Here is a 25,022-nt window from a genome sequence, read left to right on the forward strand (position 1 = left end):
ACACACCTTAAAATCTCAGTTTCAAAAGAAAATATAAACAATTCTTGATTGATAAGCATGCATCTTAGTTTTTCGTTTATCCTCCATTAAATAGTGGATAACTATTAAAAATACCATCCTCTTCATTTTTTTTCTTTATTTCCTGATTATTACAGTACTCAATATATTTTACATGTTATATCCAGAAACATTTCACCACCATTATTATTTGTTTGTTTGTTTTCTATTAAATTATTACATATTATATCACTAGCCATTTACTAATTCAGTATATGTTTATTTGGAGGATCAGACATAAATTGTTTTCTCCACACACAATGAATATTCACTGTATCTAGTTAATAATATAATTTTATCCATACCATGAAATTCTATTTTGATCATACTCTTGTTATCTTTAAGTTAATGAATCAAAACCATTGAACTACAGTATTATAATATGTTCTTATATCTTGTTCAGTTTTGATGTTCATTGTGTGAAACAATAAAACTGAAACTAAACTATTAAAAGTGTGCAGGTTTTTAAAGGCCTTTAAAATAATGGATTTCTATTTAATTATTGTATTGTAATATGAAATTAAAGCTGGCAATGAATATAAAATGTTATAATGACAGTAATGAAAATAATAATAGTCTGGTTTTTATTACTACATAATACTCCTTTGTGGCATTCCTACTAATGAGACACCATTATTTCATATCTGTTTACAACAAAAATTATAAACTTAATATAATAATACAATTTTTATAAAGACATGAGGCATAAAATCACCAAAAAGCAAAATCTCAATCTTATGGATATCTATATAAGCCTACCTGTGCCAGTGTTCATATTTTCCAGTTGGTTTTTCCAATGTGTATTTAATTGAATACTTCATATAAACCAATCTTGCCATTCAGATCTAAACCAATGATTTTCCCTTGTCCTCATGAAAAAGGTACTTTTAATCACATAACCTGCACTCTTCTTCTAAGTCACTCCTCCATTCATGGAGTGGAGTTGAATAGCTTGGTGGTTAGCCTTCTACTCTACATACAGTAGAATCGTGTAGGCCTATTGTTTATATTAATTGTAAATTTTTTTATCTTTTTAATATACTAGTGATCAAACACTCAAAAAATAGTATAAAAGTTCTTTCATTTATCATTTAAAATGCCCATGTGGAATAATTTATTATTATATAATATCAGATAGATGCTTAATAACCAGACCTAAGGACTATTTTTTAAATGTTTTTTGATGTTTTGTACTTTGATTACCGGTATGTAGATACTAAAAAAAAATGGGCCTACCATCTAGTATTGTTCATTGCCCAGTGTATCACATTACTGTGTCTATGCAAGTAAATACAAACACTATATAGGGAAATGCTGTCAACACAAAATGTATTTGCTTCCTTTATTAAACCGTCCAAAACTCTTTTGATGTGGTAAATGCAAAGCTTCCAGGGGGGCCTTTAATAGGGATTCTCCTGGGTAAAATTAAACAACCTTAAATTTGTTAAATATTGGCGCTGATGACAAAGGTGGACTTCCGAGCAGCTATAGCAGCAAAATGAGGTAGATGTTGGTTGTAGCTTGCAGGCCTGGAAGTTACATGGGGCCTTATCAGGAGCAAGTTGGTGTTTTTGCCAGTTTCTTCCTTCTCTGTGCTAATGTAAATTTTCATATTTCAGAAGGTAAAACAGTCTGTACTGACAAAAACACAGTGGCATTAAGGATTGAACATCACTCATCACATGTATTTTAAATTGGTAACTACATGACTAATAGTAATATCCAACCACAGTTAAGGTATTAATTCCTGAAAGATTGAAATGTATTTTTAAATATCATACATTTTGTATGGGAGAAATAAATGTTTAAAAAAAAAAAAGAAGAAAAACATCAGACTTGATTTTTTTTTTTTTTAAATATTTTGAGTTTATTGCAAATTTAAACATTGTAATTTCTTTCATGAAAACAGTGTGTTTAATGTTTTGTGTTTAAATAGTAATTTTAATATTTTTTTTTTATACAGGCCATTAAAAAGAATATGGGATTGAGATGCAAATGCCATGGTGTGTCTGCAACATGTACATCAAGGATTTGCTGGAATTCAATGCCAAAGTTACCAAATATTGGCAGTATTTTAAAAGAACAATATGCCAAAGCACCCCATGTCAAATATTCCAGTAAAAGGAGAAAATTAAGGCCAATTAAAAAGGGCTACAAGAAACCGACAACAGAAGATATCGTGTACTTAAAGGAGTCACCAAGTTATTGTGAAGAAAACAAACGGCACGGCTCAAGTGGCACACATGGACGTTATTGTAATCAAACTAGTTTAGGTATTGATGGTTGTAAGCTTCTTTGTTGTGACCGTGGGTATCAAACTATGGTACAGAAAGTACAAGAAAGTTGTCATTGCCGTTTTCTGTGGTGTTGTAAAGTAGAGTGTGAGACATGTGAAAGAGAACAAGAACTACATATCTGTAATTAGACTTCCATTCATCCAATAGATATGAGAAATAACTATTACATCAATTACTTCATAAATTTTACAGTAATGTATTAATTTAAAGTTACCAGGTACTTAAAAACATGAAAACAAAACATTAACAGTAAATATGTATTTCTGTGTGTTTATGTTCTATATTTTTAAATTATTTTCTGAAATTAAAAGACTGGAGGTGAATAGTATGATGGATGATATCAGTATGAAGTGATTATTTATAGCTACCTCTCAGATATATAACATCATGCCTTTATAAAAACCATCATGTGATTAGTAAAAAGATTAATCAAAGACGTTTTAAATAAATTATTATTTTAATAACAAATTCACTTTAGATTTGTGGCACTCGAGAATATTCAGTATATTTTAAACCAAAAGTGCACAAAGCAATAATAAACGTCAAATCAAAATATCTAATCAGATCAATCAGGTAGTATTTGAGCCCTATGATTGGTGGGAAAGAATTTGATTTGATCTATTTTATTATAAAATTCTTACAAATTGCTTTTTAGGAATTCTGTCTTAAAATTATTTACAAAAGTTTTACCAATAGAGGGCAGTGTTAAATATAAAATGCATAGAGTTCTTATAGGAACTCTATAAATGCATCAAGTGGTTTTGATTCAAGATATGGAATACCAAGGGAATAATTTTTATCAATTAAGTTCACTATCAATATGGAAATGATTGAAAATATGAAACCTTTGTAAGAGAATAACTACAGCAGTTTATGTATAATAGAAACTTACAAATATTTGCAAGAATATTTAAAATGGTATGATGTGATTTTGTAAAATATGTATATGGTTTTTTTTCTGTGTTCTTATATGGTTTTTTTTCTGTGTTCTTAAAATACAATAGAACCCCTCTTTTGGGGAACATAACATAGGCCCTTCAGTGGACACCCCTATAAGGGGATATTATTTCATGAAACGAGGGTAAATATAGGGCATATCTTTTACACTACGGCCAATCCATTAAGGGACAGGGACACTTTCTGAGTGTGCCATATGGTCAAATTAATACATATTTAACCCCTATTAAGGGGACACTTTTTTTATTGTACAGGTATCAAAACAAATGGGAAAAAAATCATTCAAAATAATTTTTTAACACCTTTTGAGCAATAAACTTGACATGAAATCTGAGTTTTTTCCTCTCAATATTTAGAATGGGACTAGTGCATATTGTTACTCTACTTCATATAAATACAATCTTGTCAATTTTATCATCCATTAACCATGGGCATTTCATGGTTAGCGTGTTTCTCCAGGCCTGTATGCAGGGGGGGGGGGAGCGAAAAGCCCCCAAATTACCAAAGGTCCACGTTTTCTAGGGTAGAAAATTTAAAAATAACCCCCCACCCACTAAAAAAAAGAAATTTATATTTAAATTTAAGTCTGCATGTGCCATCTTCAGTGCCATAATCATAAATTTTAGACCCTCAATTTGTGAAAGTTCTTTCCTTTCCCCCTCTATTTCATTTGCCACTGACACTGGCGGATTCAAGGAAGCCCAGTCCTCCAGTCCCCCCTCAATTTTTCAAAAAAAAAAAAAAAAATCATATTCAAATTGTATGAGAGTGAAATTTCCAGCCATTTGGAGGTGCCATAATAATCAATTTTCCTCCATCAGTCCCAACCATGGTGGGGCTGAGGTGGTATTTCCTCCATCTGTGAAAGTCTCTCTCTGGACCCTCTTCAAATTCCTAGATCCACCACTGAAAACCATACACGCATCTTTGATTAAATAAGACCTCCACCACCTCAATCCCAGCCATTTTGGTCCACTCTCTATAAATTCGCACCCACCCAATAAAAAAACCTGCCTACAGGCCTGGTTTTTATATAGGATTCTAATATTTGGCCATTAACATTGCACTTGAATAATGAAACAATATTGGAAACATATACAAATTTTGTTGTTTTAATTATATTTCTGTTGATTTCATATCATAAATTAATTGGTTTTCAATTTAAAATTATTGTTATAAATTAGTTAATTCAACTGTACTCATTCTTATGCCAATTAAATAAAATTATAAAGAATCTATGTCATTATTGTATGCAAACATGCCAAAAACTCCTATTAAGGGGACAATATCATGTTTTTGTGTAGTGTACCCAAAATGAGGTACCCCTATGCAGGGGACACCCCTATTAAGGGGACACGTTTTTTGGTACCTAGGGGTTCTACTGTAGTCTGCTATTGGTAGGCCATTCATATTAAATTTAAAAGGAAAATAATAATTATTATTTTAGTATATTAATGATAAGGTGAACTGTTTATTTGCCCTTTGTGTTTATAATTCAGGTTTGTATAAAAATAATATGTATAAAATTTACAGAGTTATGAGATTTTATACAGTTATTTCAATATTTATTTTGTATTAATAGTGTCGCTGGTTTAATGAAGCTATTGGAATGGAACAACTTACTAGAGATATGGTTTTTTTTTTTATATATTAATGGTATTTTTTTGCAAATGATATTGTTTAACAGTTGTTGTTCACTTTCATTTCTGAAATAGTTTAAAGTTAAACCAAGAGCCTGTGTAGTTTGTTAATATAATTGTGAAATTATGATTTTCAAAATAATTAGTAGAAGAGTATACATTTTAAACATAAATAATGATTTCAATCACATCAATTTTGTGAACTGGTAAATCTGAAATTCAGTTTTGTTGCATCTACTAAATGAAGAATGACCTCAAATGAGGTTTATAAGATATAGAATAGAATTGCAGAGTGTGAGAGGGAGCAGTGGCGGTGCCAGCGGGGGCAGGGGGCTTAGCCCCCTCCATCGGCCAAAGCTCGTCGGGCAGTCGAACCAAAAGAAAACAAAAAATAGGCCTAGTTTTCCCATCCCAGCCATTTCCGGCCATCTAGAAGTTCCAATTTTTTTTTAAATCTTGTTTTGGGAGGGGGGACATCCCCCTCCCATATCCACCCCCAGCTCAGGCCTTCTGCCCTCAGATAATGCTGCGCACTATAGTTACACCCATAAATACCCATAGATACTTAGCACGCCCCCCCCCCCATAAATTATATCTTAGAGCTGCCACTGAGAGGGAGAGATATATTTGCATATGTCATGTAAAACTGATGCAATGGGTTGCATATCATAGTAAACAGTTTTGCAATGAATTGAATACACTAAACATTTGTGCATCCATAAATGAGAGCTGCTGTATATACAAGTAATGGAGGCATATTCATGTAGAGCTGCTATACAGTATGTTATCATTTGCATACTGTACATACATATTACAGAACTGCTGTACAGTATGTAATTGCATGTAGAGCTCCTGTATGTTATCGTTTGCATACTTTACATATAGAACTGCTGTATGTAATGGTTTCCATTCTGTACATACAGACATAACTGCTGTACAGTATGTATTGGATGCACATACATGTAGAACTGCTGTATTTTATCGTTTGCATACTGTACATCAGAACTGCTGTATGTAATGGTTTGCATACTGTACATATAGTTAAACTGATGTATGTAATGGATGCATACTGTAAATAATAGAACTACTATATGTAATGTATTGCATACTTTACATTATAATAGAACTGTAATATACATAATTACAACTGTAATGAACATAATGGAAGGTATGCATAAATAATTATTACTGCTGAATGTAATGGAGTATCAAAGGTAATACTTGACAGGTGTGATAACTTGCAATTTCTTAAAAATAAATGTTTTGTAATATAAAAGTAATCTCTTTTATGTATGACTTTGATTCCAAGCAGTTTCTCATGCTCTACCACACACTCTCACAATAATCCTGAAGATGGCTCTAAATTCTATTAATGTACTAAATTACTATGCTTTTGAATAATGACAAGGTGTCCAGGTAGGATCTATAGACAAAGCTTGGTGAGGTTACCTACTCACCACCTAGAAGCTTCAATACTTTAGCTTTTATGATTAAAAAAAAAAAAGAAATTCAAAGGTAATAATTTTCAGAAAAACATAAGCAGTACTTCATTACAAACACACCCACATATAATTATCAGATTTGAACTTCCAACAAAAGCGCCAGATGAATAACTGTAAAAATTCATATTGGATTCAGTTGTTTCCAATAAAGCTCAGTCCCCATTATCAACATTTGTTTGACAAAAAACTGTTCTATGCCCATATATAGTCATGATGTGCCTATATATGGTAATGATGTGATGTCATCATAACCATAGCACATGAAAATTGAAAATTTTGATAATCTGGAAAGGGTAAGCGAGATTAAATAGTGTTTAATAGGTATCAAATCAATCCGTGCAAGCGCTTTTATGCAGCGGGACAATTTGGTCAGCTCGAGGTCAGGGTTTCATTCCCATGCTGTGCATTTCGCAAATGTCCAATAAGCAAGGCACTTTATCTGCATTGCTTCTCTCCACCCAGAAGTATAAATGGGTACCTGGTGGGTTGCCTGCTACTGCACAATATGGCAGCAACACTTAAGCGTTTGGACCCAATGACCAGGGACAAGCTCTTTTTAAGCTAAAGGAATAGGCACTATATGAATACCAAATAACAATTTAACAAAATAACAAATAAAATAAATTATACAAAAAATAGAATTTTGGAATAACAAGAATAACTTCCACTAAGATAATAGCTCTTAATGAGAATAAGTGAAAATAAATCCTATTTGATTTAATAAGAAAATTGTAGAAATTTCTATTAGATTCAATTAGGTTTTCAAATAGTATTTAAAAAGAATATAATTAAAATAGATCATATACGATTCAAAGAAATAAAATAGGATTTCCTATTAAATTAGACTTCAGATACAGGATTTTATATTTGATTTAATAGTACAGGTAATTACTTTCTATGGATTCAATAACATTTCATATAAGAAATTAAATAGCATATGGTGAGAATAAAATCATAAGAAATCATATTTGATTCAATAAGAATAACTGTAAAAATTCATATTGGATTCAATTAGGTTTCCAATTAGGTTAACAAAATGTAAATTAATCATATAGAATTTAATAGGAATTCATATTGGACTACTGTATTTAGAATAACTTATAGGAATTTTATTAAATTCAATAAGAATACATGAAATTAATTCCCATTGGATTTGATAAGTTTTAAAATAAGACATCAAATAGTATTTTTTTTTAATGAAATGAAAAAAATCTTATAGAATAACATTAAAATTAACAGGAATAAGGATTAATACTAGATCGAAATTATTTGAAGTGCTTTTGCAAAGGAATTCTTACAGGATTTAATGAGTTTCCTGGGCTACTACTATTTTTATTACTATTCATTCATTCATTCATATTGACTTGTCCACAACAAATACAAATGTATATAAAAATTGCATACAAGAATATATGTAATTCATCTATAGCAAGCAGAAACTTTACCTATAACAGTCATAATGCAATTATCTATAATCACGCACAATTCACTCCAAACAACAGGCATCATGGATACCATGTGGTTACAGTATAGAACAACAGTAGAGCATAGAACTGCAAGTGGTCTTGCTAGCGTGCAGATGGGTAGTAAACAAACCTAGGCCTATATTAATTGGAGTTTGTGAGTGTTTTGTAAAAAAAAAAAAAAAAAAAATTAGGTCGGTGGCCTCCCTGATGTTAGGGAGGGGATGCTAACCAATTATTTTATTTTACATGGGTATGCCAATTTAACTCAATAATATACCAAGATACCGTAATTTAACTCGTTTACTTTATTCACAATTTCATTATCTATTCCAACATCAAAATAAACAAGCTCTCTGGTCCTAAAATCGATTACCATTTTATTTGTTTCCATAACATTATAAGTTTAAGAAATTGCTCATGGCACCAATTTACAAAGTTCTCAACATTCCTCAGATAGTTATCCAGAGTTATGTCATCTTTAATGTCACCAACCAGACATGTACAGTATCAACTGCATATTTAAAAAGTTGACAAGAACTGGTATTGTTCTACATGGGTTTGTGTATAGAATAAACAGGTGGGGAGAGCACAGCCTTGTGGTGAGCCAGTGTTGATGTGGCTTGTCTCTGAGAGTGTTGTTAAATTTAACTGTTGAGGAGGAAGTCATTAATCCATAGAATGACTGGAGGTGGAATGTTGTAGTCAGTGAGTTGCGATATAGGGCTATATGGTGTCGATGAAGCGATGTATTTCTTTTGTTCAGGTTGCTATAGAGTACTACAGTGTTACGTCACGATACCATGTGATACTAGTCCGTTGCTATCTTTGCAAAATGCATTCAACCGACACCATTTTCCCTACAGACAAACCATTGATCCCAATTTCTAACGTAACTATTAAGATGTTGTATCTTGCTTTTAATTAATTTAATTTTCAATTTTAATTGGTTATTGATTGTGTGTTCAATAACTAATATAATGTGAGATTTTGTGTTTTTAGTACATTTTGATGGTAAAATATTAGATTTTAAAATGCCTATTCCAGAAAGCCTATGAAGTCATTTAGGCGTAATGAACAGTAACCTCATCTGTTGACAACAGAGAGCGCCACCTGATGTCGTGAAGACATGACTGTGGTACTCTATGGACGTGTATGAAAAAGAGTGGCTGTGGCATCGTCTACCCCACGCTTTGGCCTGTAGGCAAACTGCATTGGATCTCAAGGTACAATCTACTTTTGACATTATTTCATTATTTACAATTCTTTTTTTTCAAGACATTTCATCACTAAAGATGTGAGTACAATAGGTCTGAAGTCATTCTCAACATATCTAGCCTTAAATATTCGTATTCTCATAGATTGCTTCCAAATGGTGGGAATCGTATGCGAGAGAGAATTAGAAGATCCTGCTAAAAGTACCCCCCAGCTCGGGGGAACCAACTTTGAGAAATTTACCACTTAATTTGTCAGGGGCCCCAACTTGGAGCTATTAATTTTCTTCAGTAAATTAACAACTTGCTCTTCTCTGACAGTGATAGTAAAATTCTCTGTGTTGTCTGCAATCAGGATATTTTCAAACAGTGTGGGACAATATTAGGGTGGACCCACTTTACACATTAATTCAAACAATGTGGACCCATTTTCTTAAATTTGCCCATTTCAGGCTAAATATTAGAAATCTGAACCCATTTTCTTAAATTTTGCCCATTACAGACTAAATATGAGAAATCTGGACCCATTTTTCAAAAAGTGGACTCATTTTATGCATAAAATTACATAATTTGGACCCATTTTTAATAATGTGGACCCATTCTTTGTCGACCCATTAGAAAAATTATGTGGGACTGTCCCAACAGCTGGCTACGGCATTGATCCCTAACTACATTACTGTAAATTATAACATCAAATCTATTATGAAATATTATTACTTCAACAAATTTGTCATAACATTGTTTGCCAGAAGTGTTCATTAATACCGAATCAAATACTGTAAACAGATATGGTAGTGGGTAGTGGATGTTCCCATTCTACTGCTGAACCATCAAGTATCAAGTTTATTCTTAATTTCATCTACAATCCAACTGACTGAGAAAGTTTCAAAAGTTCTTGCTAATAGTAATAAAGGGGTGAGAGATATGGGACACAGCAGTAGCTCCTTTAATTTTTGGCACCGGCACGATAGTTGCCTTTTTCCAAGTATTTTTTTTTTAAATACAGTACCAGCTTTTAGGGCACAATTAAAAATATTAGTTTAGATAGACAGTGGGGGGGGGGGGGGGGGCTGGTTCCAAAGCAAAGTCTCTTAGTAGTCTAACAGGAATACCCTCTGGATGTCCTGCCTTTTTAGGTTTAGGAAGGTCAGGTATTCTAAGACTACTTCTGCTTAAAATTGCAGTTTTACTACATTTACAGTATGTCACTTTGTGGAGTTCGAATTCTGAAGGCCAAAAATATCCTTATTACACAGGTGGGCAAAGTGCGGCCCGACAACTATTTTTTGCGGCCCGCGAAAATGAATTAAAAACCCTCTGTGTGCGGCCGCCAAGCAACATTGGCTAAAAAACACCTTGTTTTTCATGACCCAACACCGATCATATGTAAAAAGTAACATTACAACTGAGAATAAAGTGGTGTAAAAGCAGTGTTTGGAGGTTTTTTGAAGTTCACTTGGAAACATCATAGTTTGGGTGCAGATCTCAGTCTTAAATCAAAAATTCACTTTGGCCCTCTGACTGACTTTTATACCCACTCAGTTTTTCCCATTCAGTTCATTCCATTCCCAATTTTGACATGCTTTTTGTCATTGATATACGAGTTGCTTCACTTTTCTGGTCAGCCATGGACAATCTTTGTTATGCAATTTTAAAATCTTAGACGGAAATTCTGGTTATATGGAGGCTGATCCTATGACTGGTCTGAAAGAGAATTGTCTTTGTATGTGAATTAGTAAGTACTGTACAGTAGCCGTAGTAGCAATTAGAGGAAAGGGGCAGCAATCTTTTATCTGCAGTAGTACAGTAGAAGGATAGCACATTTCATTCAAAGACTTCTATGGTTTCATTCTGGAAGCCTACTAATGTAAATTTTAATATATAAATTCTTTGTGAGCATTTTGTTTTTCAAGTTTTTTAAAATTATTCCTTTGTGAGATAACCATATAATGATTGTTTTTTCCATGTTTTTTGTGATATCCTAAGGCCTACTCTTCAAAGATAAACAAACACTTTTAGGAATGGCACGAGCATTGCAAAAGTAATTGGCATGCTGCTTTAGCTACCACCACCAACACGGATGATCAACTGGGAATATGTTTGGCATGCACAGGTCCGTGGCCTGTTGTTGCATAGGCCTACAGGTGTGCTAAGCTATTATTTTAGACACCATGTACGACAACTACACTGTGTGGCCAATAGGAGATATATTTAAAGGACTTTTCAGGTTCACTGATGTACTAAAGAAAAAAAGAAAGCATTTGAGGAAGGTGATAACATCAAACAAAAACAAATTAAAAAGTTATTAAAGAATGTACAAAGAATGTCAAACACATAGAAGGAAAATTTAAGATAACTTTAGACAGAACAATGCTAAAAGTGCTTGGTCCGGATTTAAGGAAATCACAGGAACTGGAAAAAAGAAAGATTTTAATTATGAACTTGAGCATAAACTTTGTATAAATGATCTAAATATACTCTATAACAGGTTTGATAACGATTGCCATCTACTGTATATGATGATGTTAAAGTTATATGCCATGGTTTTTGAAATCGAGATTAACCAAAGTGTAAATAGTAATGAAAGCTGTGCAACTGATAATGACAGAAATATTCTCAAAAAATTTTATGATCATAAGGCAACTGGTATTGCTAAGCTTTTGAAAACTTGTGCTAATGAGAATAAGTCATGCTTTTTTCCCATTTGTCTATCAACTCCAAAGATTTGGAAGACATCATACATTAAACCTCTACCAAAGAAACAGAACCCACAGTGCAATAATGATTATACACCTATAGCATTAACTGTTTTACCAATGAAATGCTTGGAAACCATAGTTATTAAGTGAATGTAGCGATTCATTAGACTCATATCAATTTGCTTACGAGAGTAAGGTTGGGATCTGATGCTTTTCTTACTTTTCTTCATTCCATTTACTCTCATCTTGAAAAGAAGCGTTCTTACGCTCTGAAATAATTAATGATTCAAAACACCTTTTAAATCAGTTTATCGCTTATCAGATTAAACCAATTGGTGGGAACCGCACAAGTAGACACCAAAATTCATTCATATTTAATGCTATCCATGAATTTAATCATAGATTTGCCAGACAATATTAGTAGTTAAGTACTTTACATTAATTATCGTATTGTATCCGTTTGTTGTTTTTCAATGTTTTCTTATATTTAATTGCATTTTACTGTCTATGTCTTTCATTGTATGCAGTAAGCAAAAAGAATTTCATTCATCACAAGTTTGGTTGATGACAATAAAGCAATCTTGAATATTGAATGTAGGCTGGGCAAGGAAGACCCATGATGCCTGTGTTTTTTGAAATTCAAAGATTTATGAGACACAATGTTTAACACTTGAGAACATCAACAGATTTAAGAAAAAGCAAAATATATGGTACATTGTCTTTATTCATAAAAATCTTAATGGTTTTTGTACACATGTACATGCCTTATAGTTAATTATCATATGTATATTTATATTGCATTGTTTTAGTAAACTCACTAGCTTGCCCTCTGGGATTAATGTAAATTATACCAAATAAATAAATAGAATTAAAGACCAGCGGGTACTTCAATTAGAGGCACGGTTAGACTTGCACTATGGACTAAAACTTGGGAGATGCGCTTCAACACGACAAAGTTTCCTTGCAATATCATTCCATCGAGAAACAACAAGAACCTTTTTCTACTTCATGAAGACTGTCATCCTTAAACAAGTCAGGCCTACACTGCCCTAGTAAGGTCCAAACTCAAGTATTGTGTTACAGCTTTGAATCCACATGAACAGAAATTGAGAATGTCAAAGTACAAAGACAAGCCATCCAGTTTGTCTCCAGAGACTACCAAAAAAAAGAGTAGTAACACAAATGATGGAACAACTTAAATGGAAACCACTTTCTACATTTTAGACAATCTTAAATATATAAAATAAAATTATTCAGACTTTTTTTGCCATCACATCCTCTGACATAAAATTCCATACTGGTCCCAGTAGGTCATCTTCAGCTCAAAAAATCAAAAAAAAAAAAAAAGAAAAAAAGAAAAAAAAAAGAGGCATGTCCCAACACAAACACATATGAATTTTCATTTTTCCCACGAACAATAAATGACTGGAACAAACCTGACGTCTTGATTACCAATGTACCCCTCAGAGAAATCAAATGATAACTATTTTATTGTGGCTACGGCTATCTGGTGTAACGAACTGTTTCTCTCATCACATAGCAGTACCATCTGTGCCTGCACTCATATTCAACATTGAGGTCCATAGGCTATGCAATCTAGCACTTGAAGTCAAACAAATTGCCAACAAACGTTTTTATGTTTTCCAAACAAATACATTTGATGAGGGGATGAAATTCCACAAATCACACCTTGGGTACACTTCAGGAACATATGCAAATTAGCTAAAATATGCAAATTAGGTTGAAAATATAGTGTTCTCATATCTAGGTAACCGCTGGTTGCAAAGAGTTGCTTTCTTTTTCAGATTATTCAGAACATGCATGTTTCTATTTGCTTAATAGAACGTTTGCCTGAACGGACAAAAAAATGCTACAATTGACCTCTGAACTTATATTCACTGAATTCATTATATTTTAATTTCTCTTTTTTGTAACATTTTAGCCCTAGAACTCAATTGAAATGTTATATGTCAATTGCAACCAAATGGCCAAATAGTATACAGTTATCGATTAACCAGTGGTGATGTTTTTAGTTCAGGGATAACAAAATAAACATGATCAAATCAGGGATTTTTCAATTACAATAATAATAATTACACTGTACCTGAATATTAATTTCTGAACTATGTTAATTTTTTATGAGCATACTGTCACCGAGATGCTATAGCACCCTCAATATGTTTCGGTGGATACACGCCGACAAGTAGCCATGATGATATGTTGAATAAATATAGTTCTATTTGAGTTTATATGATTGTTGTCAGTGCTTCGGAGCCGTCATCTAGTTTGATATTCCAGTAGCCTGATCGTGCATCAAGCTTCATAAAATACTTTGCAACTTGGAGTCTGGGTAATATATCATCAAGTGTCTGTGTGAAGTAATGTGGCCTCTTGACCTGTTTGTTTAAGTCCCTGCGATCAAGGCATATTCTCAGATCTCCTGATGGCTTTGTTACATAAACAATACTGTTAACCCAGTCTGTGGGTTGATCTACATTTCGAATAATGTCAGGATCCATCATTCTATGTAGTTCTTTCTTTAATGCGGCTTTTTGCGATTCTGGCACGCGCCTGGGTGGATGTACACAAGGTTCTGCTCCATCTTTTAGCTCAATTTTATACTTGCCTGGGAACTGACGTACACCTTCAAAGCAGTCTGGATACTGTGGTTAGTCTGTCTTTGGGTGTTTCTGACAGTTTAGTGTAATGAGGTTGAAGTCTAAACATGCTTGCAGACTTAACATTGTCTTTCCTTCGTCCTGTGTTATGTGGAATTTCAGTTTCTTTGTCATATTATTATGAGTACATGTGATGTTTTTCACTCCATACACTATTATTTTAGCTTTGTGTTAGTTTTCATTAGGTCTGTTGGTTTCCATCCCTAATTTTCGTTGGAAATAATTCTTTGTATACTCTCAGCAGCATGACGTTTACTTCTGCTCCACTGTCTATCTTACATTTGACTCTTTATTGTTCATCAATAGCTTTGTATGTGCTTGTGATCCTGAGGCGCTTTCAACCGAGTCCAATGCAAATGAAGATGTTTCATCCTCTGTTACTTCTCTTATTTTGTGAGATCTTTGCTTTGGTCCATATTTTGTCTGTTCTCTTGTTTTTTTGCAGTGGTAGCATTTTACATTCCTGGCTTGGCATTCATTTTTAGGATGCTTTTCCCCACAGCGTGTGCATTCACTGGTACTTGGTCGCTTACCGTAGCTTTGACTTTATTGCTTGCTGTAGCTTGGTTTACTCCTTCGAGAAGCTGCATCAACGGCGTACCTTATTGACTGAACACACACACAGTTCTACCCTAAATTTCTGTCATGTTTTTGTGTACCTTCGTACATACGAACTAATTTAAGTGCATCACTGAGCGTTAACTTTTCGTCTTTTGCTATTAGTTTTCGTCTGATATTATTGTCGCATACACCAGCTATAATATGTCTGTGTAACCATAGAGAAAATAGAACTATTTTCTCTATGGTGTAACCACAGTCCTCAATAACTCTCTTGGCTCTCGTATATAGAAGGAGTTCATTGATTCACCTTCATCTTGTTTAAGCGCCCGTTGTAGTGTAGTCCTAGAGTGTGATGCATATGCACGCAGCGATTGTATATCGCGTGCACATGTAATGAGGCACTAACGTGATGGCCTACGCGTATCCTAGTTTTTGGGATCCCGGCTGTCATTGAGTAAAGACGTTTGTTATTGTTATTGAGTTGTTGAGAACTTTCTTCCTTTAATTCTAGCATGGAGACTTTGACTGTTTATAAGGAAAGGCTCCAGCAGTATTTTGTGGCAAATGACGTTAAACCCAACAGGCAAGTTGCTACTTTGTTGACACTTGTTGGACAGAAAACATACAGCCTGATACGTGACTTATCGCAGCCAGATAAACAGTTCGAGAAGTCATGTGACAAACTCAACAAGCTGTTGAAGGTCCATTTTACTCCTCAACCACTCGTAATAGCGGAGCGCTTCAGATTTTCAGATCAACACAGTGGTGAGTACATACTTGATTTTAACACAAGACTTAAATGCCTAGCCGAACATTTGGAAATGTGTTAAATGATGCACTACGGGATAGGTTAGTGTGTGGCTTTGTGAATACAACTATTCAACATTGGTGGTTGTCAGAAAAAACTGACATATAAAAAAGCTCTTGAATTATCTGTGGCTTTTGAATCGGCGACGAAGGAGGTAAAGGAGTTACATACATCACCTGCTACCCAGTGTAGTCAGGAGGATCATGCACTTAAACCAAGCTACAACAAATCATTCTTGTTTGGGTGAGCATATGCAGCACACACATGCAGATTCAAAATGTTACAAATGCGGGAAAGTTGGACACATTAGAGTAGCGTGTTGCAACATCACGCAATGGAAACCAGCAGAAGTCTACTAGGAAAGCGGCAAAAATGAACGAGTCAAGGTACGAGGTCAGTCTGACACACATGAAATGACTGGGCTTCATGAAGTCAGCGGTCGTTCACGCCCTGCAGTAACTGTGACAATGGAAGTAAATCAGAAACCAATTGACTTCACTGTAGATACCGCAGCTGCCTTTACTGTAGTGAACGAACATTTGATTGATTAACAAACTTTTTGGAGTAAATTAAGCTGGACACTTGTAATATGAAATTGGAAAGTTACTCAGGTGACTTGGTACATGTTAAAGGTAAATTCATGACCAATGTTTGTTATAATGATCAGCTGTTTAATTTACCTATTGTACTGTAGTTGTTACTGGCCATAAGCCATCACTATTGATAATATCACATTTATCTGTGCAGTCCATACAGACACAGATAGAGTAATAAACTGTCTATTTAGTCTTCTTTCTTTTGATGAACTGTGATATAAATCGTAACATCTTGTGTTAACTTTAGCATATTGTGAAAGAAAATCGAAAATACAATCCCACAATGTTCAATGTAAAACACAGTAGTACATGTGTTTAATTCTGTGTAGACAGAAATCCACAAAATACATGCAAACAAAACAGTGGCTACAATCCACCTTTTGCGCTTGGTAGCTTTTGGGCAGTGACATCATCTGTATGAGGTATGAAATCAAAACACTGGATACCTAATAGCGAAGCTGTACTGTAAATTTCTTAAAATCATGGTCAGACTTTGTTTGCTAAGTAACTTATTCAAGAATATTTATAAAAAACTAATTCAAAAGTTAGTGGGTACTATATAGCTTACTTTTTGTAATATTTTATTGGTGCACATTTAAAAACAAAGATGATTTTAAGCTTCAAATCGTACCTTGTGGAATAATAGGCCAGCCAAGGCCTGTGGGTTTGTATTAATTATTAGTTCTGCACAATCCATAATCCTACAATAATGAACCACGGAAATACTTCCTAATATAGATTGTATTCTTATGAATTATTTATTTATTTATTTTATTGTGTATACAGTATGACTCATTTATTTTGATCACCAAGACAAATGAATGTCTCAGGATATCCCTCTGGCAGGCTAGGCATACACAGCCACTGCACACTATCAAATCACTACAATGAGGGAGGGTTATTATGTTTTATGGTCTTTTGAAATGTTTTTTTCTAGTTTAACATTCAGATATTGTATGTGGTGCTGACCTGAAGAATAACTCCTAGGCCTAGGTCTTTGCGCAAAGCAGTAGCTACAGAAGGCCGCCTACTAATAACTGTACCCACTAATGCATTGTTAACATTTCTCTTAATATTATGTCCAAGCTTTACCATCAATATCTTTCATCCATTTTGATGTCCAACGTCCTAACATCTCAGACATAATATTGGAACATTTGTTCGTAAAAGAAATTTCATGTTTAAAAATACAGAAACAGCAATTATGTTGTCATTTACAACAGACACATTCAGCAAAAACAGTTGCTGAGCTGCCATTTTTACAGTGTATTACCTCAAGAATTCAAAACAATCACAAAGTAGAGTACCTCATACAGATAAGTGACCGAACAGACGCAAAAGGTGGATATGAAGACACGTAGATCCCACAGCACAAATTAATACTGGCATCCTTAATGTCAATGAGAGGATAATTCCAATTGACCGACCGGTTAATGTACAGGCGCTGTAGTCTAGAGACTCACAAATTGGCAATGCTCCAGAACGTCCTTGTTCTTGGTTCTTTTGTTCTTGGTTTCCATCGTAGAACCAGGTCTTCTTAACTTTAGGACAGTAAACTGTAGGCCTAGTGTACACCCGGAGAAGGCCGTTTTCAGGTTCTGAAAACCTTGTGGTCTGTGGTCGGGAGTCACACACTGACCACTCTCAGCCAGTGATGCATAGATACCTTAGCATTCACTGTTGACGGGCTGTGAAGTGGTTCACGCTATGTTTCAGCCCTAGGTGCAAGTACTCCATGGCTTATTTAAATGAATAAAATAAATAGCATAATACATATTCCAAATATTGAAATGCACGCCATCGTGTCTGGATTCAAGATTTTAACATCAATTATGTCATCATCAGGAATGATAGTGACCACATATCATTAATAACGATCAGGCCGTAAAAACCCAGACAAAAAAAAACCAAAAAAAAAAAACCATGTACTCTTCAAGACCCCAAGAAATCTTTTGACAAGAGCAGGGGATATCCCAAAGTCCACCCCTGCTATGGATTAGGCATGAGTGACAACTGGCAGCAACTGACACAATAGGACACTTTGGGGAGTAAGAAGTAGCACAGAGAGACTAGTAAGTTGAACACCTGTACCTTTAGGCATGCAGAGAAAATAATTTAAATTGACCATGTGAAAATAGCATTTGAATCTTTATTATAATAATAAGCACTGATTCTCCTCGATTATTATCATGTTACTTTTTTGGAAACATTCGTATAAACATGATCATCCAGAGGTAGACCATGAAAACTAGTGCCAGCATTCCCCACATCCACCAATTACATGACTTTTTCGAGTGTTTTTCCATTCGGGCAGATTGAACCTTGAGTTGCAACGTGTTGGTGTCTGCCTGTTTGAGTGTACTCTCCAACCTCTGTTTTAAATAACAAAAGTAATACAATCAAAATGTTACATAATTATGATAGTATAATAATAATACTAATAATGCTAAAAAATGTTACTGACTGACAATACAGTAGTTGAGCTGTTTGTTTTGTCAGACTAATTTAACACTTTGACTGCCAAAGACAGAGATCTCCGTCTTTTGTTACACAACGCTTGACTGCCAAAGACGGAAATCTCCGTCTTTTGAGTATTATTACACAATCCGATAGATATGGAAGTGTGGTAGACATTTCTGCAGTAAATTCATTTGGGCCGTACATTTTTTCACTTTTGAAACCCCACCCCCCAACATGCTTAGCGTGACGTGTTTGCTTACACCAAAGAGCTCGAGTATCTCCTGGTTACGAAACGCGACGAAGAAAATGGATTGCACTAGTCTGTTTTCAGAAGAGGTCATTTCAGAAATCTTCGTGGATTTGGACTCCAAAAATGATTTTTTAGTATGCAACAATGTATGTACATGTCTTATTTACATTTACCAATAAATGAGATAAAACAAGAGTTTTGATATTTGTTGAGGCTGTCCGTCGACAATGTGTGCACAACAGTCAGGCTTGGTGGCCGATGCGTTATGTAGCTAGGGCTAGGCCTAGCCTTCTTCGGTAATTTAGCCCAGGCCTTGCATATAATGCAATATTTTATGTAATATAGTGAGTACAGATTACAGAAATATATAAAAGTATACTGACTGCATTAGTGAAGTCGGCAGGCCTAGACCTAAATAGTAGCGTGTGAATGCAGGCCTAGGCCTAGCAAATGAAAATATGTAATATTCACACTTTTTAGTTGTTTGGGGAGGGGGGGTAGCCAACCTACCCCAGGGCTTTGTGGTGGGTATGTGTACAAGGTCGTGTGCAATTACACCAGTGTTTTTATATTTCATTTTTATCAATATGTATATATCTAACAAAGCAATGAAAACAGGCAATATTCACACTTTTAGTTGTTTGGAGGAGGGTGAGGGTGGGGGTAGCCAACCCTACCCCAGGGCTCAGTGGTGGGGGTATGTGTACAAAGTCGTGTGCAATTACACCAGTGTTTTTATATTTCATTTTTATCAATATGAGTTTATCTAACAAAGCAATGAAAATAGGCAATATTCACACGTTTAGTTGTTTTGAGAGTTGGGGATAGCCAACTCTCAGTGGACCTCATCTATGCGTGGGATTTATAATTTTATTATGTTAGACTCATGTATGTATAAATAACTAATACACTAAAGGGGATAAAAAGTCTGATTATTGTGTTTAGTTGTTGGTTTTTAGTGTTTAGGAGTTGTGAAACTAAAAATGCTGTTTTCTCAGCTTTATTGCCTGAAAAGAGTGAAATTGCAATAAGTTATGTGTTTACTATTCAAAATTGTGTTGCAATAGTTTATTTTATGAATAAAATGTATGATATCATTTGAAAGCTCATGAATTACTCTTTATTTTGGTGTAAAGAACATTCCATAAATTTTGTATATACATGTATTCTCAATGTGAACTGGCTCTCTGCCAGACATTTTGGCCTATATGACCATCACTAAAATGGCCTGGCAGTCAAAGTGTTAACATGTAGTTGCAATTCCCCATGGTACATCTTAGTTAAGTCTGTGTCTTTCATCATAGTTAATTAACAGAAAGTAGAACTTAAAATGTTTTAATTTACAATATGAGATGGTGAATCTTATACAGTACTATAGTTTCATCACACATTTTTAAATCAAATCTATTAATCTTGGAAGAATTCAAAAATATTGATAAGAATACAAGAAACACATACAATTTTCATTCTATTTTTTACACGTTATCACAAAAGGCTGTATTACAAAAATAAAAATTCCAAAAAATGTATTTTTAAATGCAATCTGTAAAAAAATCATAAAAAAAGAAATTAAATTAAAAAGAACAAGTAAATGACATAGCAGAGAGTTGAGCATTATTATATTTTCAACATAAAAATCAATAAAGCAAAGCTAGACTGCAGCTATAATCCATGATGTAATTATTCAGCATTGCAAAAAACACTCACCTCATTGTCTTTCTTGATAATGTCACCAGCAGCGGATGTTGTGTTCTTTAACCTCCTAACCAAAGAGATCATGTTCTCTGCCAATTTCTCTTGCATATTTTGATGCTGTTGTAAAAATTCATCCAAATCTTCAGATCCATCGACCTTAACATGTCCACTGCAAGAATACAGAGTAGTACCAATAATTTAATTTTATTACAGATATTATTATATTAAATGAATAGTGATGTCTACTAATACTAGCATGATATCATTGTGTTTTGTACATCGTTAACAGTGTTTCAAAGCTTGTTTCACTTGAAAGTCTTATTGGAATCTGAATGTGGTTTCCATTCTTCCTAAATGTTTAATTTCACTTCTATTTCTTACATTTGAATGTTGGTTTGGTTGAATGACCAGTCAGTGGTGATATCCATGGATGCTTCCTTGGGCTTCATGACTTCTGTAAATACTGAGCTTAGACCTGGGGTAGGCCTACCACACATTATTACATCAACTTTTTCTTTATTATCATGTGCTCCTGGGTAATGATAGAATGTGGAATTATGCGGTCACTCCTTTAATGTTTAAAGTTGAAACTTCCCCATGCTATAACGGCCAAAAAATTATGAATCTGCCCTGAAGTTAGTATGTAAGGCCTATTGAATGACCTATTGAAAATCCTTCTGGGGGTCTAACCCCCGACACACCCAGGCCAGAAAAACATTCTACGCTATGCAACTGAAAATATCAAAATGAAAAAATTATATCTACCTTTCTTGTATTGAGCCATCCTCTACATTCTGATTTTGGGAAAAGAAAACAAAAGTGGATAAAGTTAAGGATATAATATGAATAACCAAATATTATGTCATATTATGACAATAATATTTGTGTATATTAATGTATGAAATCATCCAATTATTCATTTTTACTAAATATATTTTCAATACAAAATTTCAGCATAAGTGTAATAATAGTGCAGTTAATACCACCATAATAAAATAAATCATTAAAAAAACATAAATAACATTGGCAAACAATAGGCATTATAACTTGAGGTAGTGTTAATTAGAATTTTGTAATAACAAATTCTCCCTGTAAATATTACCCTCCTGATGACAAAAAAAACAACAGGTCATTTCAGAACTTTACTTTAAAATTATTTTTATTGTACTGTTAATTATTTTTACAATTATTAACATTATCAATTATTGTTGCATTGTGTGCTATTGTTTTTTATTTATTCATATTTATTTAAACACATTCAAGCAATACATTACAATATACAGAAATTTAAAATAAATAATCATTATATTAAAGCCGATTGTGACGTCATCATTGTAAAAATGCTATTGTTATTTTCCTATCCCAGAACATGTACTAATTTTTCATTAGTGCACAGTGTGTTTGAACTTTTTCAATTCATGTGGTAAAAAAAACTTGTAGAGTGTATCGCGCACCATGATGAATATATTAGACAAGTGTCTTAGCACCTAGCGCTACAACGTGCGTCTACAGAAAAACATGGCAGACACTTGCCTAATCATAGTTTGTTTACAAGTGGTAATTGAAAAAATGACATAGAACAAGGAAAATTAGAACCCAAAGAAAGTCACTTCAAATTCAATATTTGAGGCTTGCCATCCCGAAACCATTTACCATTCAATGGTTTTGGGATCCCAAATTACCCAAATACATTCAAATTTGGTTAGCACTTCTCATTAGTATGTTATATGCCCCCAAAAATCCCCCAATGCATAGTGTGAAAATAGATTTACGCTTTTTCAGAAGGCCATATCTTATCATTCCTTAAATTAAGGAAGTTAAAATTAAACCTGTGATGAATATGCTCATACTACATACAAAAATTTGCAAGGTAATAGAGCATTAAAGAAGGTATGATGGATACGCAAACATGGTTGGAGGAGGCATTTCTTGAAAGAGAGGCCAAATATCAGTCTATGTATAGCAATTCTCAACTTATACTTTTTAGATATAGTTTTTAAAAAAACCACACAAAGGTAAAGGAGTCATTACCGGCATTAAAAAAGGGATGTGGTACCTACATTACAAATGGTTGTAACTTAAAAACCACTTGGAAAATTGGAGCTGAAATTTTGGATTCTTTCTTCTGATATAATGGTGTTTTTAGAATTTTTGGACATGGTGGTGGTTGATTTGAGTTGGAATGACCCCATAATTTTGGCAATAGTAAATCAATTCCAGGAAATGACCCATCATTTTAAAGCTTATAATGGGAGAAATATGAATATATCAAAAAAGTCAATTTTAATGCAGTCCCATTTGTGTATAGAAAATTAAGGATCCTTAAATTCAAGGACCCTAATAAACTATTAAAGAAACTAAAAATTTAATAAGTAGGCCATGGCTTATTGTAGATAAAATCATACGATTTTACATGTCTGCACCAACCAAAAGAAGTAATTATTTTTTTTCTTCAAAAGCTTGAAGAAATTTTTATTTCAAGATGAATGGATGAATATCAAGTATTCATCCATTTCAACTCTAGCGTTGCTGCGTACTGCAACAATTTGCATACGCACAGCTAAATGTATGATCACGCACAGATGTACTGATCATATCACTATAGAAACCGATGACTACATACATTACTGCATTTATATAGCTCTATTTCATGAAGATCAAAGAGTGGAGTACTTTAGTACATAACTAGATCGTACCACTATAGTTTGATTATCAATAAATTTACAGGAATTTTATTCATATTAATCTAACCTTCAAAATATAGTTTTCACTAGTGTATGATTCACAACTATACCAATTGCTTATTATTACATACTGTATGAAAATATTTATTGAATAAATAATACATCAAAACAATTGTACTATAAATGCTACCTTAACATATGTGAATTAATTGAGTACGGTATGCCCTGTAGCAAGCCAATACTGTACTTACATCTCCTAGTAATTCTTTTCTCATCTCATTGGTATAATGTGAGGTAGCTTGCAGATGAAGTCTCTTTGTTGTTGTTTTTCCAATTTCTGTTTTTGAGTCTGGTAGAGTGGGCACTGATGAGGTAGCAAGGAGCTGACTACATTCAGCCCTTTCCAAAGCACCATTCTAAAAATGATAATAAAGAAAAGGAAATCTTTTTTTAGTAATACAGGTATTAACCATTTAATATTTTAAAATCCTAACCTATTATTGGTATATTGTACCTGGAAATAAAACAGAGAGAACTGCATTACTGCAGTTTCAGGGTACAATTGAATAGATTATGACAACGTTAACCCTTTCCAGTATGCCCCATTGCCATTGCCTGAGGCTGTACCAAAGCTGGGAAATTACATCATCTACACTAAATGTCGGGTTTTTACTGGGCGCAGGCATTTTATTTGGTCTAATCACAGGAGGCCCTCTACAGAAATACTCCTACATCACAGTCAAAAGATCCTATAGTATGGTCGAAGAGGACATCGTCGCGACGCCATACGACTTGAAAAGGTTAATGGCTGTAGAAATTTGAATCAAAAACAAATATTTTTGAGTATTATTTTCAAATTCATTCCAATCATTATAGTTTTCATATTAATAAAAATTTTATGTATTCTATAAATTTATCTCTTCAGCAAGAAAATTTCTGGAGTAAGTTTAAATTTGTTTTTACTCATACATATGTACAAACAAATGCAATCAATTATTGTAATACAAGTGGTGCTACTGTTGGTTGTTTGTTGGTTTATGAAGTAATACAGGTTTATCTTTTACTCACACATACGTACAAATGAATCAGACCATCATTTCTAAGGAGTGCAATCGCCTCTTTCACGTTCTTTAAAGGCTGCTTTCCACCAGGTAAATATATTCGCGCTAATCGAAAGCGTCAGTTTGCTTCCTGAGCTATAAATGGTTGCGCCTTTTTTTCGCTTTGCAAAAAGTAGAAACAGTTCAAAACAGTGCTAAAGCAAAAAAATCCTCACAGAAATGTGAATGCGCATGAACCAAGGCTTTCGATTCGCACAAATAAATTCACCTAGTGGAAAACAGGTTTACCGGGCTTTCAGGAGAGCAAATAACCATGCACTTTGCTTTTCGAAAAGAAGCCCATGGGCTTCGTTTTGAGATAGTACAGTACTGTACATACACTGTACATGTTTTTCAAAGA

At 33.8% G+C, this 25,022-nt stretch overlaps 2 protein-coding genes across 2 annotated transcripts in view; one reads left to right on the plus strand and one right to left on the minus strand.

Moving 5' to 3' along the window:
- LOC117108846 (protein Wnt-1-like) overlaps positions 1-5,500 on the plus strand; it is a 63,812-nt gene extending 58,312 nt beyond the window's left edge. The window contains exon 4 of the mRNA XM_033251018.1: positions 2,021-5,500. Coding sequence (XP_033106909.1) covers positions 2,021-2,482 — 462 coding nt within the window. The 3' untranslated portion in view covers positions 2,483-5,500. The remainder of the gene's footprint in view (positions 1-2,020) is intronic.
- A 10,030-nt stretch (positions 5,501-15,530) lies between these two features.
- Positions 15,531-25,022, minus strand: part of LOC117108559 (vesicle transport protein USE1-like) — a 32,117-nt gene continuing 22,625 nt past the window's right edge. Inside the window, exons 4-7 of the mRNA XM_033250607.1 lie at positions 23,813-23,977; positions 21,643-21,671; positions 20,890-21,046; positions 15,531-18,844 (exon numbers count right to left, since the gene is read on the minus strand). Of these exons, the coding sequence (XP_033106498.1) occupies positions 18,665-18,844; positions 20,890-21,046; positions 21,643-21,671; positions 23,813-23,977 (531 nt within the window). The 3' untranslated portion in view covers positions 15,531-18,664. The remainder of the gene's footprint in view (positions 18,845-20,889; positions 21,047-21,642; positions 21,672-23,812; positions 23,978-25,022) is intronic.

The sequence above is a fragment of the Anneissia japonica genome, unplaced genomic scaffold, assembly GCF_011630105.1.
Source record: "Anneissia japonica isolate Jap-2015-1 unplaced genomic scaffold, ASM1163010v1 scaffold26_len2425191_cov177, whole genome shotgun sequence".
NCBI lineage: Eukaryota > Metazoa > Echinodermata > Crinoidea > Comatulida > Comatulidae > Anneissia > Anneissia japonica.